This window comes from Equus quagga, chromosome 8 (genome assembly GCF_021613505.1).
Source record: "Equus quagga isolate Etosha38 chromosome 8, UCLA_HA_Equagga_1.0, whole genome shotgun sequence".
Taxonomy (NCBI): Eukaryota; Metazoa; Chordata; class Mammalia; order Perissodactyla; family Equidae; genus Equus; species Equus quagga.
This window is the reverse complement of record NC_060274.1, coordinates 41,958,307-41,972,220: the sequence shown is the minus strand read 5'-3', so window position 1 is coordinate 41,972,220 and position 13,914 is coordinate 41,958,307. Positions and strand designations below refer to the sequence as shown.

At 48.5% G+C, this 13,914-nt stretch overlaps 1 protein-coding gene across 1 annotated transcript in view; it reads left to right on the top strand.

The window, feature by feature from the left end:
* The window catches only part of IGFBP3 (insulin like growth factor binding protein 3), an 8,565-nt gene extending 456 nt beyond the window's left edge, over positions 1-8,109 (top strand). Inside the window, exons 2-6 of the mRNA XM_046670373.1 lie at positions 1-396; positions 3,762-3,988; positions 4,510-4,629; positions 5,725-5,866; positions 6,701-8,109. Of these exons, the coding sequence (XP_046526329.1) occupies positions 1-396; positions 3,762-3,988; positions 4,510-4,629; positions 5,725-5,850 (869 nt within the window). The 3' untranslated portion in view covers positions 5,851-5,866; positions 6,701-8,109. The remainder of the gene's footprint in view (positions 397-3,761; positions 3,989-4,509; positions 4,630-5,724; positions 5,867-6,700) is intronic.
* Positions 8,110-13,914: the final 5,805 nt, after the last annotated feature.

Below are 13,914 nucleotides of genomic sequence, written 5' to 3'. Positions count from 1 at the left end.
GCCCCGCGCTCTGGGCAGCGGCGCTGACAGCGCTGGCGCTGCTCCGCGGGCCGCCGGCGGCGCGAGCCGGCGCGGGCGTGGCGGGCGCGGGCCCCGTGGTGCGCTGCGAGCCGTGCGACGCGCGTGCGCTGGCCCAGTGCCCGCCACCGCCCGCTGCGTCCGCGTGTGCCGAGCTGGTGCGCGAGCCGGGCTGCGGCTGCTGCCTGACGTGCGCGCTGCGCGAGGGCGAGCCGTGCGGCGTCTACACCGAGCGCTGCGGCGCCGGCCTCCGCTGCCAGCCGCCACCCGGCGAGCCGCGCCCGCTGCAGGCGCTGCTGGACGGCCGCGGGCTCTGCGCCAACGCCAGCGCCGCCAGCCGCCTGCGCGCCTACTTGCTTCCCGCACCGTCAGCGCCAGGTGAGCCGCCCGCGCCAGGTGCGCCGCCGCAGCACCCCAGACCCACCGCCCTTTGGCCAAGGCCGGGTATGGGACGGTGCCGCTGCGGAGACTCTGCTGCTCTCCCCGCCGCAAGGGTTTTACGTGGGGAAACTGAGGCCCTGCGAGGCGAGGGCGCTCGCCTGAGGGCCCCTCCGCAGGCGGCGCTGTATTGGCTCCATTCCCTGAGTGCAGAATGCTTGTAAATTGCAAAGCGCTTTCGGTGAAAATGGGTCGAAGATTTCCTGGGGAGGGAGGGGTGTGATACCATGGTTGGCGGCCAATGGAAAGATCCAGGACAGAGATTCTCCGACTTGTGCGCCCGCGCAGCGCGGGAACATGGGCGTGGACTGTGCGGCCCAACCTTGGGACGCGGCTTCGGTATCCCACGATCTAGGAGCGAGCGTGTTCGTGCCAAGGACGCTGTGGGGGCCGGGGGCTCAGGGAGGCGACCAGGGAAGGTGGGCAGGCACGTTTTAGGAAATTGTACCTGTCTTTAAAAATACTAACATTTGCACGGACTTAGGGTTTTCAAAGCAGTGTCACATCCCGGGGTGTGCAAAATCAGCAAGGTGGGAATCCAGTAATGGTATCTTTTACAGTGAGACAACCTGACGTTCAGAAGGAAGTGACTCACCAAGGTCCTCCGGAGGCAGGGAGGATGCTGGAGGCTGAACCGTCTTTGCCACTCCTGCGTCGTCCTCCTTGTGCACCACCCGCCCTGGTGCCTGTGTAGCCCCCAGGTGCGGGGTTGCGGGGAGTGTGGACTCATAGATTTCAGTGTCAGCAGAGAGTTGGAATAAACTCCAAGACTGTATGCCGTGTCAAGCTGAAGTGGAAGGAATGAGGTCCAGTTCACAGGAGCCCCGAAGAGTAGAAAACCTAATATTTGGCAGAGTTGCTCCACTGTCTGGACCACAACCAGGCCTGCGGCTCTGTGAAGGACATCATGTTGTTCCCTTAGAAAAGAAGTCTAAATTCTGTTGGCAGCTGTTCCTCTAAATTTCGGACAGGCTTAGGCAGCCTCACTTAGTTATGAGTGAAGTGCCCACATAGCTGAAGGCTGGGAGAATTCCGCCCCCCTCCAGCCACCAGCTGAGCAGAGCAGTGGGCAAGCCCCCACCTAGGGCTAGCAGAGGAAAGTCCCCTTATAATGTCCACACCTGCAGGTTTCCACTCCCGTTGGTGCTGTTTCCTTGCTAGGCAGGGACGGCTCCATTTATCCCAGAGAAACACCATTCCAGAATTGGTGGAAAGGCAAAATTCCAATTGCCTAAAACATACACTGTTTTATGCTAATAGACAGACTTAAAATCCTTAGATGCATTTGTGTCTCAGGGCAAAGCTATGTTGTTTGCTGTGTGTGTACTTTGTTGTTCTAATGCCTTTTTTGGACATTCGAAAAGTGATCTTTGAAGTGCTTATAAACATTGTCTCTTTTAGTTAGACTATAATGTGCATTGTGATTACTACCAGAGTAGCTCCATAGTGTAGGTTAATGTGGTTTATTATAAGATTATAGAAAGATCTAAGTGACTTCTAAAATCCACTTGGCGGGGAGGGGTATGTGAATTTAAACGACAGTCAAAAGTTAAAGTGATCTGTTGCTTAAATGGAAAGGGTTTCTCTTCATGCCTAAGTCAGCAGGCATTAGAAACAAACCAAGGAAGTTTAAGAAATTACTCAGAGTTCTTAGGAAAGAAATGCAAATATGTTTATTTACGTACTCTTAGCATCTCCTTTGCCCCAGTGCTTCCCTGAAAAAGGAAAAAAAAAAAAAACAGTAAGATGAAAGGAAATTGAAACCAAATTCTACCAATTAAGAACTTACTCCAGCAGGCTCTGGGCTAGAGGAATTTGTGCTTCCCCAGACGCTGGACCCCTTGAGAACTTTGCAGCTCCTTTTCGCCATGGGACTGTTTCCCCGGTGAGGAAATCGAGACCCAGAGAGGAGAGGGGCCTCCCCAGACTCTCCCAGTGCACCTGTCCTGTGCCTCCAGGAGAGAGCGGAGCGTCTGCAGCAGAAGCAGTGTGTCTTTCTGCAGCACTCAACCCGCCGGGAGCCCTCCCAGAGCTAGGCATTTGCTCCTCAGAGCCTAGAGCCAGAGGCCTTGGCGAGCTTCCCAGCAGGCGGGCGGGCTGCCACTGTGACAGGCGTGTTCCCTGGAGGGTTCAGTTGGAGCGGGGCACTTGGCATCCCAGGCGTAGTAGATTCAGGACCAGATGGCAAAAGAGCCCCTCCGGGGAGGGAGGCGTCAGGGCGTGGCTTGTCGAGTGAAATGATCATTTCACAGTTACCTGGCTGTGCAGAGCCAGGCAAGAGGAAGGGGCTCCCACTGGCCCTTCTCCTGTAGCCGCCCCAATTTCATCCTGGAAGAGGAACAGAGAGAGCATTCTAGCTATACATCAGCCACCCATGTAGTCAGTACACTTGACCTCCCCGTGACACTGTGGACATCCCAACATCAATGTCAAGTCTGTCTTCATCAGCAGGTTGATTCCCCCAAGAGATCTGCAGGAGGCGCCTCCTTTGCAGGGACTGAAAGCTCTTTGGCACGAAGGGGTGCCAGCCTTGAGTGGAGCTGTGGTGCTGTCGGAGTCCTGTTTGCCCCTGTGTAGACAGGGGAGGAAGGACTCACCTGGGAAAGTGCCCCAGGATGTGCAGGGTCTGTGCAGCTCTCCTGGGTGTCCCAGACCCTGCATGGGCAGTGAGTGTTTGAGATAGAACGGCGGGACCTATAAAACACCACCAGACATGCCTGCATGAGTCTGGGGACATGCAGCAAAGGCGCTTTGTGGAGAGGAATTCAGTTTCCCCATCTGAGCCGACAGAGATCCCTCGGAGCCTTTTGCCTGCTAGCACTTTAGGCCAGCGCTGGTTAAACTTGAGTGAGCGTCGGAACCCCTGCAGGGCTTGTTGACGCCCAGACTGCTGCCATCGTCCCCCAGCAGGACCGGGTGGCGCGGGGAAAGTGCCTGTCCACCAAGTCGCACACTTGGGAGACCGCATTGCAGCAGTCCTGCGCGTTTCTGAATCGCCCACGGAGCCTTCCTTGGCTCGAGTCTGCCCCCTGCTGGTGGAGGGTGAGAGGCATTCGAAAGCTGAGAGGTGAAATGCATTTCCTTCAGCGGCACCCTGCTTCCTGAAAGCACGTCAGGTTTCATTCTTAAAAGGTGGCTTCTTCTACTAGTATTACGGAACAACACTTTATCAAGGTTTTTTGTAACATATTTGGAATTGTTGAATAACGTTTCTGCTTAGATGTGACTTGGTCGCAGTAGTAAGATTTTAAGAAGAATGTCATTAAATATCCATAACAGTCTTTGTGTCCCTTGTGCTTTTCAAGGAAACAGCAGTGAGTCGGAGGAGGACCACAGTGCAGGGAGTGTGGACAACCAGGCCCTGCCCAGCACACACCGCATGCCGGACCCCAAATTCCACACGATCCACACCAAGATGGACGTCATCAAGAAAGGCCATGCCAAGGACAGCCAGCGCTACAAGGTCGACTACGAGTCTCAGAGCACAGACACCCAGAACTTCTCCTCCGAGTCCAAGCGCGAGACAGAATACGTGAGAGCTTTTCCTCCTGTGGATGAGGGAAGCGGGGTGGAGGGGGCGCCATAGTCACTCTTTACTCGAAAGCGCCATCGGTAAATCCAGGTGGTCCAGTGGATGCTGTGGGCAGCCTCGAACCCCTCCTTACGTAAAGGATGTGACCCTTCCCGATCTCGGAGGTCTCCTGAGGGTCAAGAGAAATAACATCCATAAAAGCGCGTCATGTGCTCTCCAGGCCCCTGAGGTTCAGAGAAATGTGCTCATGAAGCCGCTTCATTTTGTTCCCTCGGCTTCTGCATGTCCTGGCCTCTGGGGACTCTGTCCCCAGCTCTGTGCCTTGCTCTGGGGATTTCATGAGAGTGACACGAGCCGTGGTTGGCATCCTTCTAGGAATGTCGACAACTAACTCGGCAAAAGATATTTGAGGCTAAAGGTATTTGGGGAGCACCTTGCAGGTCCCACTCGGGAGGGCTCCCTGGGTGTCCGGGATTTTATGAGGCAGAGTGAGTTCCCGAGTAAGCCGGCCTCCTCCCCAGGGACCCTGCCGCCGGGAAATGGAGGACACGCTGAACCACCTCAAGTTCCTGAACATGCTCAGCCCCAGGGGCATCCACATCCCCAACTGCGACAAGAAGGGCTTCTACAAGAAAAAGCAGGTGAGCAGCGTCCTCGTGCAGTGCTCCTTTCTCTCCCTCTGTCCCCCACGCAGAGGAAAAGCCAACTTTGCCAACCCCCAGTGCTGGCCGCAGCCCCAGCTCCCGGCCCATGACAGCACCCGAGGCTGACCCAGGGCCGCTCGCTCTAAAACCCTGAAGCCTGGTGCTTCTCCCTCCTGACCCGCCGCGCAGTGCGATGCCACCCGGGCCCTCTATTAACCATAAAGGGACTCCGACATGTTGACACTTTCGTTGGCACTGCCTCATGGACTGACGTTTTGAACGATTGTAGAGAATTTCCAAGAAGCCTGACGTGAGGTCCTCAGACAGACAGTTCACCCTGAGGTCCCATGTTGGTCCCTTTCTCACCCAGGCCTTCCCGACAGTGACGAGCTGCAAGGGATCAAACCCACTGGTGGTGTAGTTGTTCTGAGCTGCCATAGATGCGCCTCCTTGGGTCACGATATGTCAGGGCAGCTTTTCATTCGGCCTTCTGACTGGACGGGTCCCACGGCCCCTGCAGGATTGGCCCTAGGACGGTGTGGCCGCCCCCAGAGTGTTTATGGTCACACCCTTGGTCAGAGGCCCCGTCCTCCTCAGGGGCCACTGGTCATTGGCCTCTTTATCACGCTTGTCTTCCGCCAGTCACTGTGCAACAGTCCTTCGTTCCAGTCAGGTCTTCTGTCCCTGTGGTTCTTTCAGTCACTTGTTCCGCAGACTCTACTGGGTTGGTCCACGTGTGCGGCATGGGGTGTGCTCTGGAAGACACAGACGTGACACGGGCAGGCGGGAGGGGCGTTCACATTCCCTCATTCAGCATATAGGCCTGCGGGGCCGACAGTCCAGCGTCTACCCGAGACCCCAGGGACACAAAACTGTACCGCCTGCTGCTTTTCTGGAGAGTCCACCTGCACAGGCAGCACGCCACCACGTCGTGCACACAGGGCCCTGCCTGGCCTCTCCTGGGGCCTTCTCAGCAGAGCAGAGGCCATGCTTGGGGCCACCCTGGGTCCTGGGCACCTGCCCTCATCATCAGGAGCCCCATGGTGGGAGCCTCCCCGGGGCTCCCCCTCACTCTGTGTGCTCTGCCCGCAGTGCCGTCCTTCCAAAGGCCGGAAGCGAGGCTTCTGCTGGTGCGTGGACAAGTACGGGCAGCCCCTCCCGGGCTACGACGCCAGGGGCAAAGGCGACGTGCAGTGCTACAGCATGGAGAGCAAGTAGACCGACCCGCAGCCACGTAAGCTGGGACTGGGGCTGGGCCTCCCAGGAGGGCTGGGGTGGGAGGCAGGGGCTGCAGGCCTGTGCCTGCCCGGGGCTGGGGACCCGGGGCTGCGGCCAGCCCTTAGGACAGACACACAGGACAGAACCCTCAAGAAGGGGCAGGGAGGCCCCGACCTAGCTGAACAACGCAGGGAAGTGGGTCTGTGGCCAGGTGGTCTCAAAGATGCTTCCTTTCATTTGAAACAACTTAGAACGTGTAAACATTCATACGCACATAATATGAGGTTTTTCAAAGTTAAACTTTGATGGTTCATTTACCTTCACAGGTAAACTTTTAATCCAAAGAAACGTGTTTCTAAAGGATGTGGCTATTTTTTTCCCATATAATGTATTAGGGCTATTCTGATAGTCTTTGATTAATATAATTGTAATAAAGTTTATTTAAATCTAATACAAAAAATGACATTTTAAACCATTATTTTGAAGAATGCTATCATATTCAATATTTTTTTCTTTTAATATATCAGAGCTCTATTGGGGAAAAGAAGAAGAAATGTGTATTTCTTTTCATCTTCTCAAGACAAATTTAAGTAAACAGAAGAAATTTTCATTTTTAGTGATAAGTTTTGTTTCCTTGCAAGTTGGAAAAAAATCATTCTAATTTCAGGGTGACTCTTTGTGACAGTGAACCCTGCGAGCCCCTGACAGTGTTCTTCGCTTTGTCACAGAGTCTAGGGGGTCCCCCAGCGCCAAGCACCCCGGCGTCAACCTGATCATCCTGGGAAGGACTTGAGCTCTTTCAGTTTGGAGGGCTGTTATTTCAATATGTTTCTTTTCCTTTTTGTTTTAGTTCATGTGGAGCTGAAATACGCCTTATTTTGCACAAAAGACTGCCAACGACATGATCAGCAGCTGGCTACAGCCTCGATTTATATTTCTTTTTGTGGTGATCTGATTTTTTTTTTTAAACCAAAGTTTAGAAAGAGCTGTTTGAAATGCCTAGGGTTCTTCTAATGGTGAACTTGAGCATCTTTCTACTTTCCAGTCATCAGTGAAACGCGGTGTGGTTTTTCCCGTTGCTTCCTATAAAAATCCTTGTAAACTGCAGCGCAGCGCGGCGGGACCTCACACTGTCCTGGAACTCTGCCTCTGCTTCATGCCGCAGTGACTGTGTTGCTTCTGTCGATGAACACTTCTTCCCCCGTCTCTGAAATGAGCGCAGGCTGGTCGGGGACGGGACCCCTGCACTCTGGTGTCTGGATATCCTCACGCACCACCTGGAGCTTACGTCTTTGAAGCAAGGGCCTGGGTTCCTCTACCAAGACGTTTCTTATCTTCAAGTGACCTGCATTGCTTGGGAACTAGTGGAGAGAATAAGATAGAGTCTTATTTGTAAAAAACCATGACCAAGGATGTTCTGGGGAACTCTGGGAACCTCTAAAGGCGGGTATTTCTGACCCTCATTGTCAGCAGCTCCCTGAACACACAGCCTTTCCTGGTGGCCCCGCAGGGCAGGGGGGGCGGCGGGGCAGCAAGAGTCAGTCCCTTGTTTTCAGAGGCATCACGAATAATAGCACGATTCTTCGATGACCATAGAGAATAGTGTTTTCCATTCAACAATTCAAGACCAAGTTGATTTTTGAAGGTTAGCTCCTTAAAGGTGAAGGAGATTTATTTTCATCTCTCGCCTCTGTCCTCCTTGGCACAATGTAAACATAACATCCTAATTTTATCTAGCCAAGAAAGAGGAATGGCTTGTTGGGGAGCCCAGGGAGGACCCTGGGAGCGCACAGAATGCCCGTGCTTGCTGTACTGGGACGCATCCTGCTTTTCTTTCTAACTCACACATATATGCAGAGAAAACACGTTCTTCATGACCTGTTAACATTGTATACATCATAGTCCAGATATGCTAGGACCTACACTAGATAATCCTAGATGAGATGTTAGCAATGCTAGAGAACATAACTACGGCCATGACCGAGGAAAGAGCCTGCGCAGGGCCAGTGCCCCAAGGCCAGCCCTCGAGCTTGGCGGCGTGGGTGCTGAGGGGGCCCGCACCACCGCCGGCCTCCGGGGTGGACACACACTGCGCACAGCCCTCCTGGAGAACACAAAGGGGTCTCGAGACATTCTGCCTACCTATTAGCTTTTCTTTATTTTTTTAAGTTTTTGAAGAAAAAAAGTATTTTTGAAAAGTTCGTCTTGCAATGTATTTATAAATAGTAAATAAAGTTTTTACCATAAAGAAGTCCCTCACCCCTTGTTAGTGACTGGCTCTGCATTGCAGGTTACTAATGAAATCATCCGGAGGGGGTGGGCTGTTCCAGGGGCACTAAAAGGCTTCGTAAACCAACACCTTTGCCTGCTTCCACCTCCCGCAAGAGAACCCGAGGAGACAGCCCGGAGGCCTCCACTGGCCCCGTGGAGGCGCTGGGTCATGTCTGCTGTGAGCCTTGAGTTCCAGGAGTTCAGGTGTTGACCCCGGTCCCATCACAGGAGTGGGCAGGTGGGAGCAGATCAGTAGACGCACCTCGTGACTGGCCCTCTTTTCCTTTAGGTTTTGTCCCCCGTTGTCCTATCTGTCACCACTCAGGGAAGGCTTCGTGTCCGAGGGGGACAGGTGTGAAACACGTGCAGGAGGATTCAGCGCCACTTCCCGGCCTGAGACCCTCTCGCTCCACCTCTGTTTGGAATAGGAGAGAGACCCCAGGAGATGCTCAGGGAGCGGGGGTCTGTTCTGGGGGCTCAGTCCCCTCTCTGCTGCCTTGGGACAATTACCCTTTGTCACAGAGCCACTTCAGGCAAAGTTCTGAGCCTGTGACTTCCAGGCCTCGAAGGATAAACTGTATGTCAAGGAATCACCTGTTTAGAGCCCTAACTGGTACGTTAATAAAACATCTAAGACAGGCCCCTCATCACAGAGTTGCGTGCTGAGCAGTGAGCCCTGTGAGTGTTCAGGGCTCTGAGGTGTGGGGGATGGCCGTCAGGAGATCACATGGGAAACCAGGGAAAAGAGGGTAAGTCCTGGGGGTTGGGGTGCCTGCCAAGTCCCGAGGGCAGAGGGAGGGAGCGGGCCTGCAGAGCAAGTTCATGGGGGGAGCAGGAGCCAACGGGCCATGGGGTTCTCGGAGCCAGCTATGGGGTGCCTCAGCGACAAGCCAGTGTCTGGGAAGGCCGGACAGGAGCCTGCCAGGCCCTTTGCAGCCGCTTTGAGCTGTGAGCTGCACACGGGATGCTGCTCTGTAAGCCCACTGGACTTGCCTTCCTGGAAGCACTGAATCACCTGCCCTTTCTTGTCCTCACTCTCCTTAACCCCCAACCTCTGCCATCCACACCTTTTGGTCCTTTCCTTCTAAGTGCTATCCTATACAGTAAACACGTGAAGTTGCACCACCTGGCTCTCCTCTCCCCGGTCACTCCACCCTCAGCTGCCCAGCTAGACACTCACAACTCCTCTGCCCTCCCAGGCTCATCCCCAAACACCTTGTATTCCCAACCACCATCCCCCAGACACACAGAAATGAGTGACCAAGGGCTCGCCCCTCACTGGGTCAAGGCCACACAGATGCTACAGCAACCGCTTACCTGAGTTTGACTAACACATCGACACACCTGAAAAATAACAATCACAGACATTGACAAGGGTGTGGTGACGATTATTCCCCACCCAAGGACATCTGGCAATTTCCGGAGACATTTTTGGTGTCACAATGGAGCGTGTTAGTGGCATCTAGCGGTGGAGGCCAGGGAGGCTGCTAAACTTCCTACGATGCACAGGCCGGCCCCCACCACAAAGAATTATCCCACCCAAAATGTCAATGACGCCGAGATTGAGAAACCCTGATTTAAACAGATGGTAAAATGTGGCAGTTAAAATAAAGATAGGCAGTTTCAATTGCCAAAACTCAAGATAAATTTTATTACAACTGACAAGGATTGAAAATAAAGGGATGGAAAGACATAGACAAAATCTATTCAAAACAAAGGTAGAGTAGCTATTAATATCAGACAAGGTAGAGTTTAAGACGATGTTGTATTAGAGACAGAAAAAGTCTCTACAAGACAACAGGAGGGTAAATGAACCAGGAGGATTTGGCCATTCTAAACATGTGGGGACCTAATAAAATGTCGTACATTTTTTCTGTCATTGCTTTCTGCTCTGATTTTTTATTACTTCTCCTGTGTGTTATGTCTTCAAGTTATTTATTTGAAAATTAATATAATGACCCTCTGGCATTATTGGTAGTTAAACAGAAGGAAAAGGATCAGCAAAGATTTAGAAGATCTGAAGCTTCAAAACTGGCCAGCTTAACCCAAGAAATATGATCATGTAATAAAATATGTCTTGATTTTTAGCAATTGATTCTGCCTATCTTTTCTTTGAAAAAATCTAACAAAATAGGCAAACACCTAGAATGGCTGTAAAGAACAAAAAGGGAAAGTTACAACTAATAATATTATGTTTGACAGACAGAATGTAACAGATAAAGCGGAAGGTAAACAGCTTATAATAAAATACTATCAAAACTAGATATTACCCATTTTGAAAACCTAAACAAAATACAAGATTTCTTAGAAATTATAATTTTGGAGAACAAACCAAAAGCCTGAATATTCCAATAATTGTGACAGCATTTAAAGGAATACTTTAAAATATTCCCATAAAGAAAACAGCAGGTCCAAAGGATTTGACTAGTTCCACCAAAAACTTAAAGAACGTATTGTCCCATTCAATAAAACTTTTTAAGAAGGTAGAAAAGAGAAGACTATACCTAGATTTATCCTACAAAACCAGTACAACCCCACAGCGTAAACCCACAAAGACAAAAACGTACAGGAGCATTGCGCTCAGCCACGTAAAAGTCCCACGGTCCATATTATACCATGACCAACTTGAGTTTATTTCCGGCATACAAAATAATATGAGAAAATCTATAAATATATAAATATAATTAATCACAGTATATTAAAGGGCAAAAATGATACTTTAATAGACACAGTAAGAGCAGTTTGAAAAATTCAACATAACATGACTGTTAATAAATTAAAACTGTAAGAGAACTTCCATTGTCTGATAACATGTACATATTAAAAAAACAAAAACCAGTAAGCGTCATCTTAAATGGAGAAATGCTAGAAGAAGTCCCTTTTTGAAAACTGAACTAGACAAGGATATCCACTCTCACCATTTCCGTTCAACGTGGTATGAGAGAACTGAGCTTATACAGTAAGACCCTCCCAAAAAAATAAAGACTTAACAATTGGAGATCACTGTCATTATTTGCAGATATCATGACTGTTTACATGGAAATCATCACAGAACCTACAAATTATTATAAATAATAACAGTATTTAGCGAGATGGCTGGATATAATATACACAAATGAGTTTCATTTCAATATCCTGGCAACAAACAATCAAATATAATTTACAAGAAGATTTCGAGTAAAGTAGTCTCAGAGAATATAAATTTTTGCAATTTTTAAAAACCTGGAAATAACCTGACTCCCACCAACAGGAGCCCGCGTGAATAAACTGTGGCGTATTTGCAACAGGCGGACCCTAATGAATGAACTGCAGGCCATGCAACGATGCAGGTGATGCAGAGCCCTGTAGCATCGAGTCTAAATTCCACGTCCCTAATTATCCATCACACAGTGGGTGGTACACACATGCTGCGTGGTACACTTTTTATGATGTTAAAAAAATTACTAAAAGAATCTAAAAGAAAACATCTATATCTATATATATTTAAAAAATAGGTATAGATGAGATAAAACTAAATCCAAAGCGAAGCAATGAACGATGATAAGTTATTGCCAGAATTCTAGTTTTCGAGTTGGATAGTGAGACCACAGATCCTTATTAGATTATTAAAAAATAGAACAAATAGTAAGAGTGCCAAGCACCGGCCAAATGAGAGTGTGCTATAAACCCGGGAGTATGATGAGTCTTTGCAATTGATTGAAATGGGTTCAAAACAGAATAGAAGGAAAGAAGTTGGAGCCAGCGAGCAGGTGATTCTTTCCAGAAGTTGATTCTCTGTCCCTTCTGTACCCCAGTCTGCCTCCCCTGATCATCATCTGCAGCCTCCATAAACCAGCTCCTCCCTGGTCTTCTAGCCTCCGTTAGCCTCTCCTTAAATCCATCATAGCCACTGACTCCAGAGTCTTCCACTAGCTCGGCTCTGACAGTGTCATTCCAACCTGAAAATCTTTTATGAACAGTTTTATAGAGATATAATTTCCATGCCACAGGATTCTTTCATTTAAAGTGGTACAACTCAGCGGTTTTTACTGTAGTCACAGACGTGTGTAACCATCACCGCAGTCAGTTTTCAGACATTTTCATCACTTCAGTAAGAACCCCTGTACCCTTTAGCTATCGTCTGCCATCCCCCTCCCCAGCCCTAAGCAACCACTAATTGCTTTCTGTCTCCATAGATTTCCCTGTTCCGGACTTTCGTATGAATGGAACATATAACATCAGGTCCTTTACGACTGGCTTCTTTCACTGAGCGTACTGTTTTCAAGGTTCATCCATGTTGTAGCGTGTACCAGTACTTCATTCCTTTTTATGGCCCAATAATATTTCATTGTATGGATATACCATATTTTGTGTATCCACTCATCCATTGAACGTTTGGATTACTTCCACCTTTGGGCTGTTATAAATAATGCTTCTATGAAAATTTATGTACAAGTTTTTGCATAGACATCTATTTTCATTTACCCTGGATATGTACCTAGAAGTAGAATTGCTGGGTCATATGGTAAATCTATGCTTAATCATTTGGGGAACTGCCAGACTGTTTTCCAAAGTGGTTGCACTACTTTACGTTCCCACAGCAGAGTATGGGGTTTCCAACTTCTCCACATCATCACCCGCATTGTTATCTGGCTTGTTTTGATTATAGCCATCCCACTGGGTGTGAAGTGGTCTCACATTGTCGTTTTGATTTGCATTTTCCCTGATGACTCATGATGTTGAGCATCTTTTCATGTGCTTATTGACCATTTGTATGTTTTCTTTGGAGAAATTTCAGTTCACATACTTTGCCCATTTTTTAATGGGGTTATTTATCTTTATGTTATTGAGTTGTGAGAGTTTCTTATACATTCTAGATACCAGTCAATTCTCAGATATGTAATTTGAAAATATTTCCTCCGAGTCTGTGGGTCGTTTTTTAGCTTTCTTGATGCAGGCCTTTGAAGCACATAACTTTTTAATTTTGATAAAGCCTGTTTTAATCTTTTTTAGTTTTGTTGCTTGTGTTTTTGGTTTGACATCTAAGACTCCTTTGCCAAATCCAACGTCATGAGATTTACCCCTATGTTTTCTTCTAAGAGTTTTACAATTTTAGCTCTTACATTTAGGTCTTTAATTGACTTTGGGTTAACTTTTGTGTATAATGTGTGGCAGGTGTCCAACTTCATTGTTTTGCATGTGATTATCTAGTTGTCTCAGCCCCCTTTGATGAAAGAACCTTTTTATCCCCATTAAATTGTTTTCCCACTTTCATTGAAAATCAGTTGATCATCAATGTATGGATTTATGAATAGTCTGTCAATTCTATTCCGTTGATCTAAATGTCTATCCTTGGGCCAGTAACACACTGTTTGATTACCATTGCTTTGTAGCAAATTTTTGAAATCAAGAAGTGTGTGTCCTCCTACTTTTCTTTTTCAGGATTGTTTTGGCTATACTGGGCCCCTTGCAATTCCATACGAATTTTAAAACCAGCTTGTCAGTTTCTACAAAGAAGTCAGCTGAGAGTCAAAAAGGATTGTGTTTAATCTGTAGGTCAGTTTAGGGTACATTGCTATGCTCGCAATGTCAAGTTTTCCAATCCATGGACGTGGTATGCTTTCCATTTATTTAGATCCTCTTTAATTTCTTTCAATAAGATTTTTGTAGTTTTCAGAGTATACATTTTAGACTTCTTTTGTTAAATGTACTACTAAGTATTTCAATCTTTTGATGCTATTGTGAGTGAAATTGTTTTCTTAATTTCATTGTTGGATTGTTCATTGCAAACATACAGCAATACAATTGATTTTT